Source organism: Vidua macroura, chromosome 1 (assembly GCF_024509145.1).
Source record: "Vidua macroura isolate BioBank_ID:100142 chromosome 1, ASM2450914v1, whole genome shotgun sequence".
Classification (NCBI taxonomy): domain Eukaryota; kingdom Metazoa; phylum Chordata; class Aves; order Passeriformes; family Viduidae; genus Vidua; species Vidua macroura.
In genome coordinates this window covers 149318489-149342369 of record NC_071571.1, presented here as the reverse complement: position 1 = coordinate 149342369, position 23881 = coordinate 149318489, and the positions used below count along the sequence as shown (strand labels likewise).

Below are 23881 nucleotides of genomic sequence, written 5' to 3'. Positions count from 1 at the left end.
TTCACAATTTATGAAAAACATTCAATCATGTGCCCTGCTGTCTCATTCTCTGCTGTGCTAAGAGGATGAGATTGATAGTAAGTGGTCTCATGAAACTATCAAGCAGCTTCATATTCAGAGCTCAGATTTCTGCCTTTTCAGTCTGCTCAAAAAAGGCCTTTGCAAGAATTTCCAATCTGCCCAATGGGTCTTTTCAATCTGCCAAAAATTATTTAACCTTGCCAAGGCATGATCTTTGGAGAAAACCAAAAAGTCCCGAGCCCTTCCTTCCCCATCTCCTTTTCATGACTCAGCAGGCCAGAAATATCATTTGCCATTGTCTCATAAACTTTTGACCTGCAACTCTTGTGGGTTTTTTCCTGTGGCTTTAGAGCAGGTTCAGTGAGGAAGAGCCCAGCAGTGCCCCGAGCACACACTGGAGAACCAGGGCCAGCACCAGTCACGCTGTTTGGCCACCACTAACCACAAGCTTTTCACTGGCCAAGCAACATTGCCCCGGGGTGTGGGGAGGTGTGAGCAGTCCCTGTCTAGCTAAGCTGGCACCAAGTCCTAAAAGCAGTGTGGCTATCCAGCAGAAGCTGTGTCTGCAGTCAGACAGATTGCTTTGCTGGTGGGAAAAAGCTCCTGAGCTTATGCAAAGCTCTGCTTTGCAGGCAGGCATCTGCAGACACTTGCAAAGATGCCTTTCCACTATAGTTTAGAAGTAGAGAAATGAATCCACTGCAGACATAAAATTAATCTCAGGGAACGTCTGTTTAAACAGCAAGTTTCCCTCCTAAACTGTCTTTTCAGGAGAATGGCTGGGAGGTGTTTTAGCTTTAATGCCCCTCAGATACTGGCACACACAAGAGTTCTTCAGCTGCACTAAGGCAGACTGGGAATAGAAAACTGAAGAGCTGGTGGAGATCTGGCTCTTTTCTTTCTTCTCACATATCTTCTCTTGACATCCAAGCACAGGCAAAAGTCTCTGCAGTGTGGTGTCCATGCAAGAAAAAAGCCTTAGCAAGAGATGTGCTCAGAAATCTTCAAGGCACACAGTTCAGGACAGAGTTTGAGTCTGAGAGTCCACTTTATTATGCCAGTATCATGCCAGTGATAACTTCACTGGACATAATGTGCCTTTCCCAAAGATCCCCTGGGTTTGGAATACTGCATGACAGACTGCCTGTCCCCCTGAGGAAAATAAAATGCGGGTGCTATCTGTTCCCTCTTCTACTTTGTTGCCTTCAAGAAAAAATGCCAAGAGGATTCATCCAGACTCTCCAGACAACTGGAAAAGCTGCAGACACAGCTGAAGTGGACATTGATAAACATTTTCTGAGTTCTGACCACAATTTTTTTCTGTCTAGTGTCAAATGACTGATTGTACCATCTCCCTCCTAGCCCCACATCCTCAGCATCCAATTTCTCTGTTCATTTCCTTCCTCAGACTCCTACATCTTCATTCCAGTCTGCTTTTGCCCCCATCTAGGTTAGAATCCCTGTATGATGACCTTTGCTATCATTCTTTTCACTTTCTTTGTGCATTCTGCCCTTACCACTGATCTTTGTTGTCTTGCACATCTATAGTGTGAGCCATCAGTGGCAGCCATCCCTTTTCTTGACTGGTCCTTCAGGATGCACTTACAGAGCCTGGTTGGAAGTTGAGCATCTCTAAACCTTCTAGTAAGCACAGTTTTTAAAGTTCTACTTCAGTGACTTAGATGCATTACACAGAATCACAGAATAATAGAATCACAGAATGACAGAATCATCGAATCCCAGAATGGGTCAGGCTGGAAGGGACCACAGTGGCTCATCTGGTCCAACCTCCCTGCTCAAGCAAGGCCATCCCAGAGCACAGGCAAAGGATTGTGTCCAGACAGTTCTGGAATATCCCCTGAGGGAGACCCCACACCCTCTCTGGGCAATCTGTTCAGTGCTTGGTCACTGCACAGGAAAGAAATTATTCCTCATGTCCAGGTGGAACTTCCTGGGCATCAGTTCCTGCCCGTTCCTCTTGCTCCATTGCTGGGCACACTGAGCAGAGCCTGGTCCCTGCTCTGACCCCTCCTTGCAGACACTGACAGGCAGGGATGAGGTCCCCTCTCAGTTGTATCTTCTTGAGGCTGAACAGTCCTGGCTCCCTCAGCCTTTCCTCATAAGAGAGATGCTCCAGTGCTTTAATCATATTTTGTTGTCCTCCAGTGGCCCAGATCCAGGAGCTCCATGTCTCTCTTGTCCTGAGGAGCCCATAACTGGACACAGCACTCTGAATCTGCCTCACTAGGGCTGACTAGAGGGACAGGATCACCTCCCTTGACCTGCTGGCAATGCTCTTCCCAATGCACCCCAGGATCCCATGGGCCTTCTCGGCCACAAGGGCCCTGTGGCTCAGGAACAGCTGTTGTCCACCAGGACCCCCAGGTCCTGCTCTTCAGAGTGGCTTTCCATCAGATCAGCTCTCAGCCTGTGCTGGTGCCTGATTATTCCTTCCCAGGTGCAGGATCCATTTACCTCTGTTGAATTTCAGACAGTTCTTCCCTGCCCATCTCTCCCACCTGATGAGGTCCTTCTGCATGGCTGCACAGCTCTCTGGGTATTGGCCACTGCTCCCAGCTTTGTGTCATCAGCAAACCTGCTGAGGAGGCATCTGCCCCTTATCCAAGTATTTTAGGTTTAAGTTTAAAAATACCAGGCCCAGTATTAAACCCTGGGGGTATTGTGGATTGTCAAAAAAAAACACATGGGTCTCAGGATGATGAGATGTGACACCATGAAGATATAAAGGCAGCAGCACCGTGCTAAGTTGTCAACTTTTGTAGCCAAGAGACACAAAACCACAGAAATTCTTGCTGTGTTGTGAGCAGCCACAAGGAAGAAATGATGTCCCAAAGCAGTGCTCTGTAATAATCAGGATATAGAAATCTGCATTTGGTTCATGCTCTGCCACTAATTCATTTGTTGGGCTTGTAACCATATAACAATGCTGTGCTTCAGAGCAACCATCTGCAAAGTGAGTGTAGTACTTACTGAATCACAGGCATGTTGTGAGGCTTCATCAATCAATTGTGGTTTTAAAAGGAATCTCAACTCCTGGCCCAAAAGTGTAAATCATCATAATTTATATGCTTGTTAGAATTTTTTTATACAGGACTTCTTTTTTCTATTCTTTTCTCATAACAAATGTATACCAGGTCAATTCTCAGTGGGTTATTCCTGACTTAAATGTGTGTAAGAGAGCTAAGAAGCAAATCTCTCATCTTCAGACAGAGGAAGGCTCTTAATAATGTAGCCATCTACACACCCTCAAAAATGGAAGCTGTTTAAGAGCTTTGTTTGACTTCAACAGCAGGAAAATGTGCACAGCATCAATCCTTTTTAAAGCACGTTGTGTGTTTACAAGCCGTCTTGAGTGCTGAAATTGGTTTTAGATCTGGGCAGTTATTAAAGGTCCACTTTCCTTCCCTCCTCCAGTTTCAAACTAAGTGATAATATGAGGTGGTGGGAAATTGTCTCCATGAGCTGGTACCGCCTTTGCCCTGACTCTGAGTTTCTCAGGAAAGGTTTCCACTGTAGTAAATATCCTGCCTGATCTCTACCAGTAACACTATAATCTTCCTTTCAAAGAAACAGTTCAGCTTTTTGTGTATATACAGGTTGGAATTTATTTTTGAAAATATCCATAAGAGACCCTGGCACAGCTAAATGTAATCGAATTAGCTGAGGTTTAAGCTGCTGCTATGGTCTTACTTCCATTTCAACACAGTCACATACAGTAATAACAATGTTTAGCACCAGCTTTTTAATTGCTAGTCAGTCCAACCACTGTCTGAATTTGTAGATATAAATCTGACACTTTCAGCATGTCTGTGGAGATGAGGGAAGAAGCTTTTCTTCCGCTTGTTCTACAACAGATTGGCTTGGTTGGCCTTAAGGCATCCTAGGTAGAGTTCAAAGTAGCATCCACAATTGGAGTATTCAGGGATTGTGTTGGAATATTCAGGGCATGGACCACTGAGGCAGCTTGGCAAGAGCTACAAGTGGAGGCAGAGGGGACACCCCACCAGGTGCCATGGAAGATTGTGTCAGATCTAGGCTAAGGTTACCCAGCTGGGTACCCCACCTTCCACAGGCTTTCTGTACAGCTTTGGTGGAGCTCTCAGCTCCCTATCTGAACAATGGTATATGCAGGAGGAAAATGTTAGCTGGGAAAAGTGTTTCCATTACTGGGAGGGAGTCAGGTCATAAATGATGAGAATAGAGGCCAGAAAAAATATGTTAGAACAAAATGCACTGTGGAAATTATGGAGGTAACTGAAAGTGAGTGCATTCATGTGTCCTCAAATAGGAAAAAAAAATAGAAGGAGGTGTGGAAGACCCCACTCAATCTCTTCCAAATAAAAAGGATGAGTATACATGAACCATTTATTTCAAGGAGATAAAAGCTGGATCCTGCTGCTCAAACAATCAAAAGAGAGAATTAAGATAAACCAGAAAATTTCATTCACATTTCATTCAGCATTGTTCTAAATATCCTAAGCAATTTTTTTCTGGACAGAAAAGGACAATTCCACAGCAAATATACATGACAGCTCCTATTTCGCCTTTACTGTGGCATTCCATTAGTAACAGTTGCAGCTTATTACACTAGTTAGCAAGCCCCCTCCACAACTGCTTTCCTTCTTCAGTGGTGATTTTAATGAAATGCACATTTTCCACCAATTCATTCAGAAATTGTTGCACCAAAATACAGTACCCATTGCTGCAGGAAGATGTCTCTCCCAGAGCTCTGCATCTTTCCAGCTCAGTTACCTCTGCTGGCAACGGTGAGGGATCTTCCTTTTTACCTTGCCAGGGTTTTCCTCAAAGACTTATTCTCCATCACAGGCAGGTTTGGTATGGGAATTATTCACTTAAAATATGCATTAAATATCACATTGAGACATCAGCTGCAGTAAGTGCAAAAGTGACAGTCACACTATGAGCATTTGGTAATCTACAAATAGACCTGGAACTCACGGTGGCTCAGGAAATTTAGATGGAGTCGATTCAGTAACAAATGCATCCATACTCTACACCTTTGCTGCATTCATTTCTCCAAGCAGCTCCCTCCTCTATAGTGTGCCTACAAGATGTGCTTACATTACCATCAGTGACTGATGCTGTCCCCGTGGCTGCTCATGTTTAATGAAAGCTTTGTGCCTATATATAAATTCTGTGCTTGAGTGAAATATCTTCCAAATCCCTCACAGCAGTTCTGGAAGAGACCTTTGGCTTGCACACTGAGAAGTGAACTCACCCTTTCTGCCACGCACAGGCTCTGCAGAATAAAAATGATACATGAGGATAAAAATAGAACAGAAGAGACTATTTAGGTTGGACCAGATGCTCACATTCCTGCCACCTAGGTGGATTTAATATTTGCGAATTCCCTGTGAAAAGAAACAAGTGTGGGAAAAATACGAAGCGTAGGTCTGATTCTTTTTTTTCTCCCACGTGTGAAGTTGCTTCACACAAGCACCCTCTCCCTAAGTCAATGAGACTCTTCATGCATGTTTTCTGTCACTGCTGATTACTTTCAAGAGAACTGTCATGTTGCAGGCACAGGGGGGATGGAGGCACCAGAATTAAAGCACCAGTCCCCTTTTCCACCTGCCTCTGCACAAACACTGCCTGGCGAAAGGAACGCTGTTGAATCATGTGAGTCCTGCCTGAGTGTGTCCAACAGAGGTTGCACTCCTTTGAACATCAATGGGAGGAAGGTACAAAGAATAAAATGAGAGCTGCACAGGGAAGGTTCCCTCCTCCATCATTTTCCCGAGCTACTGCTCTAAGGACACAGGTGCATTCACCCAGTAACCCGAGCTCAGCTTCCTCTTGCACTCAGCTGACTGAGTCCATGGTCCACAAACACTTCAGTGACTGCAAATGCACACAGCTGGCGGAAACAAAGGACACGAAGAGAGCCTGTAAAACTAAAGGGAAGTCTGACTCCTTACAATCCAGTCACTAATACTTGTCATCATAATCTTTTATTCCTGATAACAGCCTGATCCAGAGGCCACCAGAACTGATAGATATGGTTATGACAGGCTTTGAGTCAGGCACTGCATTTTTAACTGAGCCACTTCCCAGTTCTTAAAATTGCAACGTTTACTTCACTGTTGCAGCTGCATTGTACAGGACAGACTTCATTCATGGCCAGATGATTTAATGAATGAATTTTGTAGATTGCAGGGAAGAATTTTTATGGGGGACCTCTGGTGATTCTTAATGACTGAAATTGCAGCGTCTTTCTTATATATTGCCAGTCTCATTAGATCTTGGAATTGCTACGGATTTGCGGCCCTCCTCTCATGTGAACAGCATGGCAACAACTACTCCTTGTGTGTGACCACCTTCTGTGAATTATCACTTAAAAGAACATCCACAGCAAAATTCAACACAGTGACTCTTTTATAGTAGTAATTTAAAGAAATCCCCCAAAGAGCCAGAGACATTTTATAGGGCAAAGTGAGCCAGGGCTACACCTCTGCCTTGCTCAGTTGTACACATGGACCTCTTCCTCTTACATAACAGAGATGGGAGAGCTACATGGAGATGTCATGTTATGGCTCTGCACTGGGAAGAGTGGCAAAAAATAGGGCTACCTTCTTGAAATTCAAAATCTTTACCAAGCCCTGATGGCATGGAGAAATTGCAGTGGGTTCTCTGTTCCAGCCTGGGGCCTGGGGACCACTGAAGGAAACTTGGACAAAGCAGATAAAAGGGAGCACTCTTCTGCTCTGAATAACAGATCCATCAATCCATTCATCTTTGGGAAGGATGAGAATTTTTCATAGAATCATAGAATGGTTTGGGTTGGAAAGCAACCTTGAAGATCATCTCATTCCAACCCTCTTGACATGGGCAGGGACATCTTCAATGACAGCAGGGTGCTCAGAACTCCATCCAACCTGCCCTTAGCTTGAATTTTTGCTGAGGAGGCAAAAAGTTTCAGCTGGATTCAGGAAAAGGGAGGACAAGTGCTTGGGAGAAAGATCTGCCATGAGTTACTGGATAGAACAACTAAATGAGAACTCAGAAAATCCACTGATTTAAGGTAGTCTGAGGTTGGGAGAGTATTTAAGAGATGAAAAAGAACTGCACATACTTGTTCCATTTGTGTTTCTCTCTTGTGCCTGTACAGTCTCTACAGTTGAGGGGCCTCTGGACTCAATGAACCTTGGCCTGAATCAGAACTGCTGTTCTGGTCATCTTCATGCCACCATTTTCAGAGAAAGAAAATGGTTTCTTAATAACCTGTGCTGAAAAATAAACAGGTTAGGTATTTTTTCTAGTACTGAACATATTTTTCAGTTGTTTTTCTTGTTATGAGGGCTTTTTTCTTTTTCTGGTTTGTTGTGACTCTTGTGGAAGACTCATCTGGAAGATGGTTCATGGATTGGCAGCTCTCAGCCTGTTCTTGCACAGAGAGACATTAGATTTCTCTCAAGGAGAACCTCTGTCAGGTCCAAAGGATGGACAGGAGAACAACATCCAGGTTCCTTGAGGCTGGCTCTTGCCTTTTTTGCAGAGTGAACTCAAGGTAAAACAGGAGAGCTGCTGTGACACAACAGCACCCATATCTTCTTACCTAAAACGTGTGAAATTTAAAATTCCACTTGTTTTTTTGTGGAGACAGTAGGTGCAACTTGGGGATAGCAGAGCTGTCAGCAGCCAGGGCATCCACTGCACATCTCAGAGCTATCTTCCAACCTGTGTTCTCTCCCACAAATTAGACTTAACCCAAAAGGAGCTAAGTTACATGTTGTCCCTTTGAGTTAACTTTCCTTTTGGTGACTAAACATAGTTTACTCCTTTGGTAGCTCCTTCTACAGCAGAATAAAAGACTTTTTTTTTTAATTTTTAAATCTTATGGAGAAAACTATTGTCCAGGAATTTTTAGTCACTTCTGTCTATATTAAAGAAAAGCTCTTCACTCACCACCTACTCCCCCAAACCTTTTCCTGCCAGAGATACTTTCTAGATTCTTTACAATTTCCTTTTCTTTCGGTCATGCTGTAACACCCCAGGTCCAAATCCTGCACTCAGTCTGCAAATGAACTTTCTGTTCCTGGGTATGTCTCTGCCTCTCAGTCGGCTGAAGCCTGCCACTCCAGCAGAGCCTGTAAGCTGAGCCATAGACCATCCTGCCCAACATCAATCCTTCTCCCCTGGAGTTTGCATGACAGCTCTGTTGTAGATGGAAGGATTGAAGGACACTCCCCTTTGCAAGTTATTTTCTCTGTGGCTCAAATATGTATATGGTGTTGAGTCTGGATGAGCAAAGACTGGCCCTCAGAGTGGTGGGTACTTCCTTGGTAACAGGGTCAGCAAAAAAGAAGAAAACTGCAGATTCTTATGGAAGTAAATAGATATTTAAAAAATGACTGTTACTTTTCTCTAAGCAATGTTGAAAAATTTATGAGTACACAGAACAGCATGCATTTTCTGTTCCAAAACCCCAGTGAAATGTCAATATCCAAATATTTCTCCAGAAAGCACCACACCAGTCAGCATCTCGTCACTGTCACCTGACCAAAAGAAGGCTCTGAGCTCCTGGCTGTGCCTGTACCCCCACAATGTCACACTGCTCTGTGCCCTCAGTCCCACGGAGCCCTCATCCCTTCCCAGCTGCCCACAGGCCCCACTTTGGCCTCATGTTAACCATCACTTTCAGCTAAAGGTTAATTACTCCAGGGGACATTTCCATCCAAGCTGTTGCCTGCAGGTTGCAGTCCCTGCCTGAGTCCTATTTTTAGACCATCTCCTTCCTTGCTATTGATCCCAGTCACCCTCTGTTAATTAGATACACACAACACACACAGCATTTGCAACTCATTTATCAATTCTGTTCAGCACCTCCCTCCCCTGAGATGTAATTTGGAGCCCTCCTTGAATCATGCTATTGATCTTTCCCAGCAACTTTGCTATAGGATTCTGTGCATTGCAAACTATTTATAGATTCCTCTTCTCCTGCTGTCTCTTGAGGAATCAGAAACGGGCAAAGGTAATCAGACTTCTATATTTAAGGAGTTGATCGAAACCAGATATTTCCTCTTTTCTCCACCTTTCCCCTCCTTTCCTTTGTTGCTGATCTGTACACACTTCTTTTGGCAGGTGAGACCTTGCTCCATGTCGTGCTGTAACAATTCTGGTAACTCTCAGGTGATGTGATTCAGAATTTGCCCTGGGTGAACTCTTGTTTGCTGAATTGATGAAATGAATTCTTCCTCCTCCCTGCATCCAGGAGTCTCCCGAAGGGCCCTGTGACCAGTTTCATCCATTCAGCTTGGGGTGCACATTTCAGAGGGCTTCAGTCTTGGAGATTGACTTCTGATCTGATCCACCTACAAGGCACTGAGGTGATCCCTTTGCCTCCTCATATCTCAGGAAGGGTATCCAAAGGCTTTAGACAATGTATAGCCAGGAGTGAGACAAACAGAGTTGCTTTTATGGATGGAGAATTACAGTAATGAGCCCTGTGGTCCTAGGATTTGAGAAAGACCTAAACCCAGGGAATGTAATCTGAGGCTCAGAGAAATCAGGACCAGCTCAGCCTTCACTGGGTAAGTCTGAAAAGATCTAATGCAGGAGGATGCCTACAATTATGAGCGAGGCAACACCAGCAGGGTCAGCTTTGTCTCGGGGAGTACATAAAAGCAGCCTCAGGCTCCTGTGGTAACACCTGCTGCTGGAAACCTGGTGAATGAGAAGGCAGGCTAGAGGACCTGAGGGATTGCAGCCTCCACAGGGTGGTGACTCAGGAGCCGTGGGGCTGGAGATGGACCGTGTGGAGCCAGGCTGGCTCCTCTGAACCATTGGGAATATTTTGCTGCGTGTATGGAGGTTGTATGTAATGAGCATAGAATCACATAGTGGTTTCGGTTGGAAGGAACATTAAACATCATCCAGTTCCACCTCTGACATGGGTCTGAGTGTGTGCCTGTGTTTTGGGGGAGACACTGAGAGTGGGGAAGGGGCTTTGCTGTGTGGAGGGCTGTGGTGTGGGCAGGTTTTGGAGTGTGTGATGAGGGCTGTGGCACATTTGGGTGGGGACCTTGAGGGAATTTTGATGTGTGGGGCTGTGGTGTGCCGAGGTCAGTGTGTGTGGGGGGTGCCTGAGTGGAACTGCGATGTGTGGATTTCTGTGTGCATGGAGTATCAGCACACGACGTGCAGGTGTGGTGAGTGACTGTGGTGTGTGTGACTGTGGGGTGTGACGCTTGGGGTGTGTAGGGCTGTGCAGGTGTGTGCATGAGGGCCACGGTGTGTGTCGCTCGGGGTGTGTAGGGCTGTGTGTGTGTGTGCGCGCGTTCGGTGGTGTGCAACGCGGGATGTGCAGGGCGATGGTGTGTGAAGCTCGGGGTGTGCATGGCTCTGCCTGTGTGTGTCGGTGGCGTGCGGGGCTGTACGTGGCGGTCTGTGGAGGGGCGGCGGTGCGCGGAGCCGCGGTGCGGTAGAGCTGTGCGTGGGGCCGCGGAGCCGCTGTCCCCTGGGGCGGCGGAGGTGGCACAAACCCGTCCCGGCCGCTACGCGCGGCTCGAGGGTGGGACCGGCTCCGGGCTGTCCCTGCCGGGACGGCACAAGCCCTCCCCGCCGCCACCCGGCCCCGCTCGGCGGCCGGGGCGTGGCCGAGCCCGGGGAAGGGGGGCGGGAGCCGCAGCCGCACCGGGGGAGCTCCGCGGCCGCTCCCTGCCGGGGCGGCGCCGAGTGGGTTAAGGCGCTCCCCGCGGCGGGCCGGGGCGGGCTCCGCATCCCGCCTCCCGCATCCCGCCTCCCGCGCCGGAGCGGGCACGGGCACGGGCACATACACACACACACACCCGCACACACCCGCACACACGCCCGCACACACACGCGCAGGCGATGGCTGCGGGGCGCGGGCTCTCTTCTCCCCGAGATGATGTCAAGAGCCCGGGAGAAGGAGGAGGAGGACGGTTGCTCTTTTTCTTAACGGCTTTGTTCTAAAACCATCCTAAATCAAGCAGCCCCGACCCCGACCGCCGGGGTAGCAGCCGTGAAAGTACCCTTCCATTTTTCCCTCCTTTTCTTTTTTTTTCTTTTTTAATTTTTTTTTTTTTTTTGGTCTTATTTTTCTTCTCGTCTCCGTCTTTGTGTCCGCCTGGGGCCGAGCTGCCCTCACGCGCTCCCCGGGGAAGCCGCCGGAGATTCTTCTCTCTTCCCGGCAGTCCGCGGCCGGAGCCAGCGCCCGCCGCCGTCCCGCCCCGCCGCTGCCCCGGGCAGGTGCTCGGTGCGCGGCTGCCGCCGCCGCCTCCCCGCCCGCCGGCCGGGGCGGCTCCGCGCCGCTTCTCCCGCTCGCGGAGCGCCGGCTCCCCGCCGCCAGGGCCACGCCGCCGGCCCGGCGCCCCCGCCTCCCGCCCGAGCGGCGGCGCGGCCCGGCGCGCCCGGGGATGCTGCCCCCGGCCCCGCGCCCGCCGCCTGACACCGCCGCCGCCGCCGCCTTCGCCGCGCCGGACGCCGCTCCGCTGCCCACGCCGCGGCCACCTGCAGCAGCAGCAGCAGAGGCAGCAGCAGCAGCAGAGGCAGCAGCTGCCCGGCTCCCCGCCGCCCTCCGCGCACCGCGGCGGAAGGAATAGAGCGCCTAGCCCGTCCCGACCCTCCCGGCCGGCGCTCCCGCAGGCAGCCGGGGCCGGGGCGGGTCGGGTCCCCGACGGACGGAGCTCGGGAGCCCTCCTCCCCTCTCCCCGCTCCTCCTCCGCGGATGGGCGCGCTCCCGCCGCCCGGCTCCCCCCGGCCCCGCCGCTCCGCCTGAAGAAACTTGGGACGGCGGCGGCCTCCGCCTCCCCGCCGCGCCCCGCCCGGGCTGCGGGCGACCCTTCCCCGCGCCGCCGCGCCAACTTCGCGGGGGGACCCGCCCGCCGCAGGACTCCGTACCGGGGCCGTCGGCCCCTCGGCGGGGACCCCCTGCCCCTGGCCTCGGTGCTGGGGAGGAGCAGGGGGTGCCCTGGATGGCCCTGCGCACTGGGACGGCTTGGTTTGGGCAGGTCCTGCGCAGAGTTTCCCGGCTTCAGGGCACCTGGTCCCGGCGCTCCAGCAGCCTCCTGTGCCTCTCTTCTTCCCAGGAGCCCGAGCAGGCGGGCGGGGAGCGACCGCCGCCGCAGCACAAGCTGCCCCGGAGCAGCGGCAGCGGCGGCGGGCGCCGCCGGCCCCCCCGGCAGCTGCTCCCCTGCTGTAGCTGCTGCGGCCTGTCGGAACCCCGGGCGGCCAGGGGGGGACATGGTCCCCTCACTCGCCCCTTGCTGGCGGCCATGAAGAGGCAGAACGTGCGGACCCTGTCCCTCATCATCTGCACGTTCACCTACCTGCTGGTCGGGGCTGCCGTCTTTGATGCCCTGGAGTCCGACAACGAGATGCGGGAGGAGGAGAAACTCAAAGCCGAGGAGATCCGGCTCAAAGGAAAGTACAACATCACCAGCGAGGACTACCGGCAGCTGGAGTTGGTGATCATGCAGTCCGAGCCGCACCGCGCTGGAGTCCAGTGGAAATTCGCCGGCTCCTTCTACTTTGCCATCACGGTCATCACGACTATCGGTGAGTGACTCCCCTCGGGGAGGCCCTGTAGGGCCAGGGCCGGGGCTGGGACAAAAACTTCCCGGGCTGGAAAAAAGGGAGAGGGGCAGGGAGGCTCTGGCATGCAAAGGTGTCTGTGCTGGACGAGTCTTCTTCCCTCCCGTTTTACGTAATTTAATGCTCTTCTTGGGCACTTGTTGGACTTGACGGTGTCCCACACCTCTTCTCCTGGAGATGGATCCTCTGTCTCTTGTGTGTGACTGGAGAAGAGTGGGGCTGGTTTGGTTAAGGGCATTGGCACTGGCCAGGTGGCTACCATTGTGCTGTGGCTTGGATGGAGAGGAAGAGGGAGGAAGAGGGAAGAGGCAGAGTGACACTCCTGGGGTTCCCCTCAGGAAGAGGGCCCTGTTGTCGCACTCCTTCTTCCACCTTAAGAGACACGGGGAAAACTTAGGCAAAAAGCAGCTGGAGGAGAATGAAAATGATGAGGGCATGGGAACTGGATCAGCTGGGAAAGCCCTTAATGTAGCCAGGCATGGATAGACCTGCTTTTGCAAACTTTGTTTTGGAGTTGGCAAGGGCAGTGGTGGTGGTTCCCACAGCTGGGCTCAAACCCTGGGCACTGACAATGTGTTCCTGGAGTTTTTATTGCAACTGGAGCATCTGATGTGACAACAGGTCACAGTCTGCATTTTCCCTTTGTGGGCACATAGTCTGACAGGCTAAATGATGCCTGCTGTCACATCCATGCTGCCCAGCTTCCCAGATGTGCTGCTTACCAGGACAGTTAAGGGGGAGTCAGTGGACAAAGCCACAGGCTGTCATTTTGTACTTCCCTGCTTCCCACAGCTAAAGCCGAGAATTTGTCACAAAGTTTGCTTCTCTGCCATAAAAATAAATACCGCGGTGATTAGAGGCTGTGGAGTGCACACAGAACTGTGCTACAACTCTGGCTTTGGCTGGATGAGCAGGTTTACTCATGCTGGTTTTGTGTTCCTTAAGGTGGGTTTACTAAAGCCACCTAATAATGTTTTTCTCCCAGAACTCCTAATATCTGTAGAGGTCTGAAAAGACCTCTCTAACTCAGTGGTTGTTTGAATAGTGCATTATACATAACAGGACATGAAATTAGCTCTCTTATTAATACAGAAGGACTTGGTCTTTTTGCCATGTAGGGATTGTTACAAGAAATTTTCACACTGCCACCGGAAGATACTGAGTTTTCAGCAGAACATGCTGTCCACTGTCCTTTGAAAATTGTCTGCTTATGTTTGTATTTGACTATATTCTACCTGGGGCAGTAAAAAATTTCCTTTGAAAGACCATCTGACAGTATAAAGCCTATTTGCCCTTACAAAGATAAGATGTTTAAGGGTTAATTTCCTCTTCCTTTCTGTTATTAGATCTATTAATACAAATGCATATATTATCAGGTTCGAGAATATAAAGTAGAATGCAACTTTGGCTGATGATTTGTATTTCCCGCTGTTCGTTACAAGTCAGAACTTTCCTCCTTTGACCACTGAGTCTCTCTTCCTCAGCCTGTCTCTTGCCACTTGTGTGTGCTACGTGAATACTGCTCTGTTGTGCTCCTCTGTGTTACAACAAGTCTTCCACACACATGCCTGTGTACTCATGGTGCCCTGTACTCCTGCCTAGGAGCTGCCTGCAATACTTGCTGCATTCTTAAGCTCTGTTGGTAACAGGTAGAAAGGGATGTTTGTACAGTAGTTTGCTGTTTTGATGGTATTGTACCCATAAACAAGTACAACCTGCATGGGAAATTGTAGCATTTCCTCCTTCAGAGGGCTGGGATTTCTTTAGGAAGCTCGGAGTACCTCAGCATGCAGAGGACAAAATGCATTTCTGTAAGCAGAGGAGCTTTGGGATGTATGAATTGTTTAAATTTAAAAATGTGTATAGCAACAGGGAACCACTGGGAGGAAGACTGATAATAAAGAATGGTGCAGAAAGTTACAGACACTCTGTAACAATTGTTCACTTGGGAAGCTGTGCTCTGGGAGGATATCTGATCCATCTTTCAAAAGTTTATTAATAGTTGCTCTCTGCATCTTGCCAAATGCAATTCTATTTTTTGTACCATCTCTTCAGTACTAAAGTGGCTTCATGATGTTATCTGATTTACTGCTAATCTGTAAAATTAAGCATGGAAGACTTTCCTTTAATTTCTTATTTATCCTAACTAATTTGTCTCATGGATGGAAAAAACCCCATTTAAGTTCTTAGAAAAATAAGAGTTCTTATCTATGTTTCTTGTACAGGAGAGTGATCTAAAATGCTCATATTAATATTTTGTGCTGGTTATTTATTTTCAAATCTGTGTGTCTGCTCTCATATACATCTTTCTCCCTCTAAAACCTTCTGGACAGACTTCCAGAAGCACATACAGTGGGGTGTGCATTGGTGAACCTGCTGTACTCAATATATACTCATGCAAAAGTGTGTCTTAAATATCATTGCAGGCTGACCTTTAAAAGAGAATGAACAAAGACCTTGCCTAATCTGGAAGGGTACCTCTATCTCCACAAAACGCCCCTTCAGACAAAACAGTGATAGGAATCAGCGGACCACAAAGTCGAGCAATATGCATATGGTTGCAGACTAATTTATGTCTAACTTAATTGTACTCTGTGATATTGCCAGGCTAGCAACATGTCTGGAGCGATTACCTCTTTGCTGTGCTGATTTCAACTACTGTGGCTTTAATTTAATCAAAGGTGTTTATGGTTGGCTATGGCCCATCAGTATCCGGGAAGAGGCTGGCGCTTCCCTTCCACTGCCAGGAGACTGGTCCAACAGTGTCCCCAGACCATGGAACAGGTGCCCCAATGCCCCTGAGACGTGGGGCTGAAGGGACAGCTCTGGTGCTGAAGGGACAACTCCGGCAGTGTCCCCAGTCCGTGGTGCTGGAGGGACAGCTCCGGCAGTGTCCCCAGTCCGTGGTGCTGGAGGGACAGCTCTGGTGCTGAAGGACAGCTCCGGCAGTGTCCCCAGTCCATCGTTCTGGAGGGACAGCTCCGGCAGTGTTCCCAGTCCATCGTTCTGGAGGGACAGCTCCGGCAGTGTCCGGAGTCCGCGGTGCTGGCGGGACAACTCCGACAGTGTCCCCAGTTCATCGTTCTGGAGGGACAGCTCCGGCAGTGTCCCCAGTCCGTGGTTGTGGAGGGACAGCTCCGGCAGTGTCCCCAGTTCATCGTTCTGGAGGGACAGCTCCGGCAGTGTTTCCAGTTCATCGTTCTGGAGGGACATCTCCGGCAGCGTCCCCAGTCCGCGGTGCTGGAGGGACAGCTCCGGCAGTGTCCCCAGTCCGTGGTGCTGGAGGGACAGCTCCGGCAGTGTCCCCAGTCCGCGGTGCTGGAGGGACAGCTCCGGCAGTGTCCCCAGTCCGCGGTGCTGGAGGGACAACTCCGGCAGTGTCCCCAGTCCGCGGTGCTGGAGGGACAGCTCCGGCAGTGTCCCCAGTCCGTGGTTCTGGAGGGACAGCTCCGGCAGTGTCCCCAGTCCGTGGTGCTGGAGGGACAGCTCCGGCAGTGTCCCCAGTCCGTGGTTCTGGAGGGACAGCTCCGGCGGAGCCCTCGGGCTGTGCTGCTGACGGTTCGGCTCCCGTCCGTCGCTGCAGCTCCGGACTCCCCTCCTCGGTCAAGCTCTGCAGCTTGTTGCTTCCCGTGGACACATATCATTAAAGACCTGTTTGGAAGGGACCATGAAAACCTGAAAATCTCCTGTGTGAGGCAAAGCACTGAGATTTGGTCAAGTCTCTCATTTCCTCTAATCTATGGTATTTAGGTTTTATTGGTGGGTGGTTGTTGCTCACTTGTTAAGCTGAGTATTAAATAAAAAAGTGAGAGCCAATCAAGTATATGGAAACAGGTTTTTTTTTTTTTTTTTTTTTTTTTTTTTTTTTTTTTTTAACCTGGGGCAAAACATGTGTTTCTATTCCTCAGGTGCAATGTTCTTGTTCTTTCTTTCCTTCCTTTTCTTTTTGCTTTTTCTTTTTCTTTTAAACCAACATCACAATGGAAGAGTTGACAACAGCAGATGCTACAACACTCGATGAGTCTGCTCTTAAAATCAATTAACAGAAAATCCTCTCCCCCTCCCCTTATTCTCCCCCAGTTCTACAAAGTTTTGGCTGTGCTTGAATTGTGTAAAAGTTTTTAGGTGATTAAAAAAAAAAAAAAACAGCTAATAAGCTTTTCTTGGCTCTCACCAGGTGCTGCATTCATTTCAGGATTGTTCTTGTTTCAGAGTGAGCTACTATGAATTCCTATCCATTTCCACTCACACAGTCAAAATGATGAAAAAGAGTGGTTTAATGAAGTTCTTCATCCAGCTATTTGTCTTTTACAAGATACGCTGTAGAATATGCCACAGAGTTCATCAAAAGGCTTGATACTATGAATGAAAACACAACCTTCCAAAAATAAAGGGTTATTTCTAGGATTTCTAGCAAGTTTTAATGCCCTTTTCTATAGGTCATTAAACTGCTTCTCTGTAGCAGGTGTCAACACTGTCAAAATGTGTTATTGGTATGGATATCACTTTATCATTTAGGCCTTAAAGGGTGATAGTTGTACTTGATTTAACATCACCAAACTCTAGTAAACACTCAATATTTCTGGAGGCTTGTGCAGAATGTAAAGAACTGAAAGCTGCTTGTGTCACCCTAAAATGAACTGAAACAACAAACAGATTGAAAATTGTTATTAATTTATTTTTTCCTGAGAAGTGACTGTAAGGGGAGCAAAGTTAAGGCAGTCAGTGCTGTGAATTATGAGTCTCTTTTTCTAGCTTTTAGGCCTCTGTTTTCACAACCTGTTATAAGCAGTGAGTGAACTATTCAGATAAAATACTTTTTTAAAGAATGTCGTGCAATACCTGTAATGGTGAATGGAACATCCACCTATTGACAGCTGGTTGGCTGCTGAGTAGCCAAACACTCAGGAGCTGTCTGCATCCAGATGAGGACATTTCATACTTCTGGCAGATGGTGTCCTGACAGGGAGTTTGAACCTGCATTAATGAACTAAGCAAACACATGCTTAAATCCATTTTGGGATAGCGGTTGAGTCTCTGTGTTCTTTGTCTGCATCATTTTACCCTTCCATACAAAGGGTGTAAAAACACCAACTTGGTAGGACAGTGATGTTTCTAATTTGGGTTAGAAAAAGATTGAAGTGTTCTCACAAGTGAATTATTTTATCTGTTGTTCCTCTTTTAATACTAACCTCTGGTGTTTTGAGTCTGCTCTTTGTTTTTGATGGATGGTAATATTTAGAGCCATTCCATTGAAAAGGTTTGAATAGGGAATTGTGGCAGATGGACAATCTGCAATGGAAAGAAAGAAAGAAAAGAAAGGAAGAATATAAGGCATGTAAGGGAAGAGATTAAGAGTAAAGACACAAATGTTTTGGTCAATTAACTGTGGCATTCATGACTTGTCAGGACCATGAAGGTCATATCTTGTTAAAAACCCAAAGAAGAACAGAGTAGATTGAGCCAATCAATTATTAATGAATTCAGGTGAAAGCAGAGAGCCAGATTTTCTGGTGAGACAAATGCTTGTAGATACATTGAAGTAACAAATCACTTCATTCATGCCATCTGAAGCTTTAGTGGAGAATACTGGATGATGAGGACCTGACTATCTGCTGGTGGTATCTCCAAAGCAAGAAGGAGGTCTGCTACAGTGAACCCCATGAAGATGGACTGTGTGTAGGATTTTTTTCTCCCCTGCAAAACTAGAATAGTCTGGAAGATTGTTTCACACTATATTCTTTGTCTGAGGAAAATTAGAAAAAATACAGAAAAGTGTTCTGCCAACAAAGGAGACTTTGAGGCTACTTTGCTCATGTTTGTGGATAAAGTTCTAGAGTTCTTGAAAACTGGTTTTGCAATGATACCTCAGATTCCTGCCAGAGGCACTTTGGCAAAAGCTTTTTAAAAATCACTGATAAACTAGAAAAATTACAGCTCAGAATTTTGTTGAGCTGCAACTTCCCACAGTATGGCTTATTGGCAGTGTAAACATAATAGTAAGAGTTGGAAAACAGTTTTGGGAAAATGTTGAGAAACCTCTGGCCACTGAGATAGGTGTAGTTGTCTGAAGATTTCTTTAATATAACAACACTGGAGAAATTAGTCTCTTGTAGTTTTTTAGGATTTGGTGCTCTTTCACTTCCTCCTAACTACTCATAACTTCTTTCTTTACCTGAAGCAAGTGAGATTTAGTTGAACCACGAAGAAAACTCTTCCCTGTCATGAGGAGGGTTGTGTGCAGGTAGACACTGCCTAAGAGACTGCTTTAAAAAGAGATAACACAAAAATTTCCCAGGAATGAATAAGTTGCAGCTCCTTTTGACTTTGGGAAGGAAAATGGACTGGCTGACCTCTTGAAGTCTTTATCAGCCATATGTTCTATGATTTTCTGAATCGTCCTTTTTTCCCCTACTTCTTGAGACCTAGTAGTTCTTGGGTTAACTTGTTTTTCTTGAGGAAAAAGAAAACAAGATATTTGAAATTCTTTGTCCTGTTTATGTCCACTTTTTTTGCTTATTGATTATTTTTCTAGCCAGTAAACCCATTTATGGACCCTTGCAAGTGTCAGAATAGAAATATCTGTGTTTGCCCACAGTCAGGGTTAGAAGCTAGACGTGTTGGTAAGTGTTTTGGGAAAGAAGTTAGCTGAAGGAGATGATGATCCTGCTGGTACAAGGATGGCAAGCAGACGTTCACAGGGCAGAACTGGGAGTGAAAGAGGTGTTTTTTGACTAATAAGGAAAGAAATTTAGCTGTTGGCAGTGGGCTTATGCCTGCTTCAAATAAAAATAATAAAAACCTTTTGCTTTTTCTTGGGACAGCTTCACAACTATGAGGCTTGACCAAAGGAAAACTGATTAATGGAGAGCTTCCCTGTTGGACACCATGAGTTTTGGGACAGATGCTGCTGGTCTGGCACGAAGGACAGCCAAGAATGCTGTTGTGTTTCCTCGAATGCCATGTGAGCTGAGATGCTCAGTTCCTTTGGTGTCGGAGCATATTCCCCCAAAAATGCTGAAATCCTTTCTCACGGCTTTGAGCTGGAGCTGCTCAGAACTTTATATTCAGAATGCTGTACTGACATTAGGTGATTCATCTTCACAACACTTCTGTGTAAAAATAATACTCAGTTTAGAAACAAGAAGAGAAAATGACTTTCTGAAGATTCAGGTTGGGCGCTATTTCTAATTGCCAAACTGCTCACTTCTCTCTCTTTTGGATGACTTGGCATGAGTTTACAGCCAGATTGAACAGCGGAGATGAACCAAAGGCAGAGATCCACAAGGAGTCCAAGGTGATACTGGCAAACCCCTGCAGCCTAGGTCTTCTGACATGCAGTAATAGCAGAACCTGGAGCTTTATTTCATGAAGGTTCATGTGCTATTCTGGCTAATTATCTCTGTTATTACTGTGTGTCTTCTGTCAAAGGCTCTTTAGGCTATCAGGTATCCACTTGCTATGGATTTTACTGAAGATCCTTGGCTGGATATAGTTAGAGGCCACACGAAAGATCCCCTTCCCCTCTACAAATACTAGCAAGGACATTTACTGGTGATGCAGAATTAATGAGTCCTTGATGCCTGTAAGTTGAACTAAGAGTTTACTGTGGACTTGCAACAGATGTTTGCTTTGTGTAGCAGGCCTATTCTCCTCTTTTTGGATAATTTGGATGAAGTCATGGACTCCTTCAGAAATTTCACCCATGGGCATTGCTGCAATGCAAATGCAAATTAGCTATAATTTGTTATTTTCTCAGGATTATAGTCCGTGGAATCTGCTGATTTTAGGTAGTTACCATGCTACCTATACCCACCAGGTATCTCTGACTTGATTAGCTGCAACTAAAATTGATATTCTTGGTGTTGTAGCTAGAGCACTTCCTTTGATTAAAGTGAGAGTGTCTATGGACACCTCCTCTATAAAAGAATATTTGGCAAAAAAAAAAAAAAAAACAAAAAAAACCAAACAAACAAACAAACAAAAAACCAAAAAAAACCCCAAAAAATGAAAACCCCAAAAGCCTGATCCAAGGTTTATTATAAGGAACAGAGAAAATATTTTGAGTCACTGTTATTTTGGATCAGGCCATTATTTGACAAGAATTCTCCAATGCAAGGAAGTACATTCTATAGCAAACCAACTAATGGAAAATATATCTAAAAGCAGTTTTCAGATTTACTTATTTTTAGTCATGAAGTTGACTTGACATTTATACCGATTCGTGCATTTTTAATTGAAAGCAAAAGGCTGAAGTTACCTGTCTACTGCATACCACAAACTTGAGCAAAAAGAAATATCAAGGAAGACTGTTGATGTTTTTATTCTATTTTTTTTGGTAGTGTGTGGTTCTTTTCTTGCTGTTTGTGTGTTTTCCTTACTTTCATGACTCCCAGACAGTTAACAACTTCTTCTGGTCTATCATCTTCCGATCCACTGAGATGCTTCTTTTTTCCTTAAGTATAATGTGCAGTTATATTTTTTCTGTTTCAGGGGAAGCATCCCTGAAGTTTCTTAGCAGTTTTTTTTCTTTTTAAGGAGTTCAATGACTATTTTTTTAATACCTGGCCAATTGCCACAGGAGGCTTAGGCAGTTATCAGCTGGTTAAAGGGTTCAATATCCTCTTTAACTGCTTTCATTATGGAGGTGATTAGGGCATGCCAGTGAAAGGAATCTCTCTATTAAGGGCTCATGTATTTGTTACTTATTAGGATGATTAGGAGGGAGCAAACTGCTTTGTCCTTTCAATTCACTGCACCAGAAGGAAAAAAGAGCTTCAGAGAAAAGCAAGGCAAGTAGTGGGGTTAAAATATATCTGATGGGAAGCTGATTGTCTCCTTGCTTTCCCATCATAGAAGAGAACATTCCTTCTCAAGCAGAAAAATTTCACAGAGAGCTTGAGGGCAAACATTGATGAATGAAATCTGCTACAGCTCTCTCTAATTGTGTAGTGCAGGAGATTAGCTCTAAGGAAATGCTCATAGACTCCCAATTTAGGGATATTCTTGACATATTGAAGGGAAGGTAGAAATAAAGAGATCCACTCCCAAGGCAATTGGCAAGGTCAGCAATTTCAGCTACCATTAACTCATTATGGGGGTGTTTTGGGTGGAGATAGAATATTTTATTTCTTCCACCCTCTTTTCTTTTGATGTCCTCTGGAGAGGATGTCCTCCTCCTATGTTTAAACCAACACAGGCCATGGGAACTGTGTCAGAAATTAAATGTAACAAACCTAAACCACTTGAGCTTTGATTTGTCACTCTGCTGCATTTCACACCCATATGGAACTTCTCAGGACCAGACACAGTAGGAAAAGGTGTCAAATATTCCTGTTTCAAAGGTATATATCTCCATTACTTGAACTAATGAACAGTTGCTGTTGTTAGTAGTTTGAACTGTTATGGTGAAACAAGGCTGACTTCACTCAGTGCAAACAGTGTTTGCAGCAGTAATAATTTCTAAAAAATCTGCAGTTTGGTGCTTAATTTAACTTTGCTCTGGATACATATAAAATACTGTACTGCAATAAAATGAATTCCAGCACCAGGAAGGATGTAGAGCCCTGACCATAAGGCTCTGCATGCAGGCTGTGTCATGTAAGATACTGCATCAAGAATATTTAAAAACAGTTCATGAAATAACGATAATTGAGCTCTCCATTACAATCTTGCATCAGAAAAATATCTCATACTTTTAGAGGTGACTTGAAGTCTCAATGCTTGCTCACATTTTTTCTGGCCTTTGGGGATTTCTTGGGCTTCCAGAGTAAACCATGAATTTTAGAAGAGTTCCTTACAGAATAAAACATATTGTATTTTCTGCTGAGAACTAGGAACAATAGAAGGATCCTCTTTCAGCATTATTCAGGATCATCACATATACTAAGCTTTCAAAAAAACTGGATTGCCTCAGACTGCCAAAGAGGAAAAAAACCCTGTATTTTGGGATGTGGTAGTCTGGAGATCAACATTTGGGGAGTGAAAGTCTCTTCCAACATTAAAGTTATCTACTCACCATCACTTTGACATGGCCTCTAAAAAAGTTCCTGATCTATTGTTCGCTTGCTTGTGGACACCAAATATGTCTTTGTTTTTTGGTTTGTGTGGGGTCTCCCCTTCTCCCTTCTCCCTTCTCCCTTCTCCCTTCCCTTCCCTTGCCTTCCCTTCCCTTCCCTTCCCTTGTTTGGTATTTTTTTTCAGTATTACTTAAAGGTGTTAGAAATGACATAGGGCTGGTTCTAGGCAACTGATAGTTAAAACAGCAACACTGGATCTGTGCCATTAGAAGCACCAGGAAATCCCAGTGATTTGATGTGAACTCTTCAGTTGACCTTTCAACTGATATATTGATAATTCAATGATCTTCCCAACCTCTCTACTTTGGAGTTTCTCCCCTCTTTTGTTGTTCCATGTGGGAATGAAGATCCCAAGAAGAAGAAGGAGGTGGTTGCTGTTCAGTCTGTACTGATGCCCTATCAGCTTTTTCGTTCATTTCTGGTATTTTTCTCTGACAAACAAAAAATGATCATCCAGTCTTTTGGCAACAAAGGCTTAATCTCTTAAAACACATCCTGCCTAGTAGTGAAATGCCTGTTATTTAAAGGGCACTTTTCAAAACAATTAGTACTTCAGCAGCAATGTGTTTGCCTTAATGAGTGCACTCTGGCAGTCAGAGGAGAGAGCATGAGCTGATACCTAGAGATGTAGGCTAACATAGGCAGATTAGCAGTGCTACAAGTCAGTTACTGAATGTACTACCCATCCAAGAGATTTACTTTAATGAGTGAAAAGCACGAGGTATGATTCAGAATGGCTTACTTTTTCTTTTCTCCCCAGATATCCACCCCCTTTTATATCTTCTTTCAGAAGGCCTTGTACCACTCCTGTACTTGTCATAGTTTATGCTGTGTGGGTTGCATTCAGGTCTGGTTTGACTTGCTGGACTGGCACCAGAGACAATTTTTATAAAGTCTCAGACTTGCTTCATTGCTGTTGTTGTCTGATGTTTGAAATCAGTATCCTTATGATGTTGGTATGCTGCTGGCATTTTGGTGTAACATTTATTTTTAAAGGTTTGAGGAGGTTTTTCTTTTCCCAAGATGGATCATACACAGTAAAGGCTGGTGGTATTGAAGAGGAGGAGGCACGGGATGCAAGCTTGGCTCTGAGTATCCAGCAATAGCTGGCATGGTGAAAGGTGCTGGCTCTTGGGCATGTGTGGTCCTGAATTAGATAACTAGATGGAACCTGACTGCAGGTGGGA

General features: G+C 46.3%; 1 protein-coding gene across 1 annotated transcript in view; it reads left to right on the top strand.

Moving 5' to 3' along the window:
- The first annotated feature begins 11996 nt into the window (after positions 1-11996).
- Positions 11997-23881, top strand: part of KCNK9 (potassium two pore domain channel subfamily K member 9) — an 86873-nt gene continuing 74988 nt past the window's right edge. The window contains exon 1 of the mRNA XM_053987324.1: positions 11997-12579. Coding sequence (XP_053843299.1) covers positions 11997-12579 — 583 coding nt within the window. The remainder of the gene's footprint in view (positions 12580-23881) is intronic.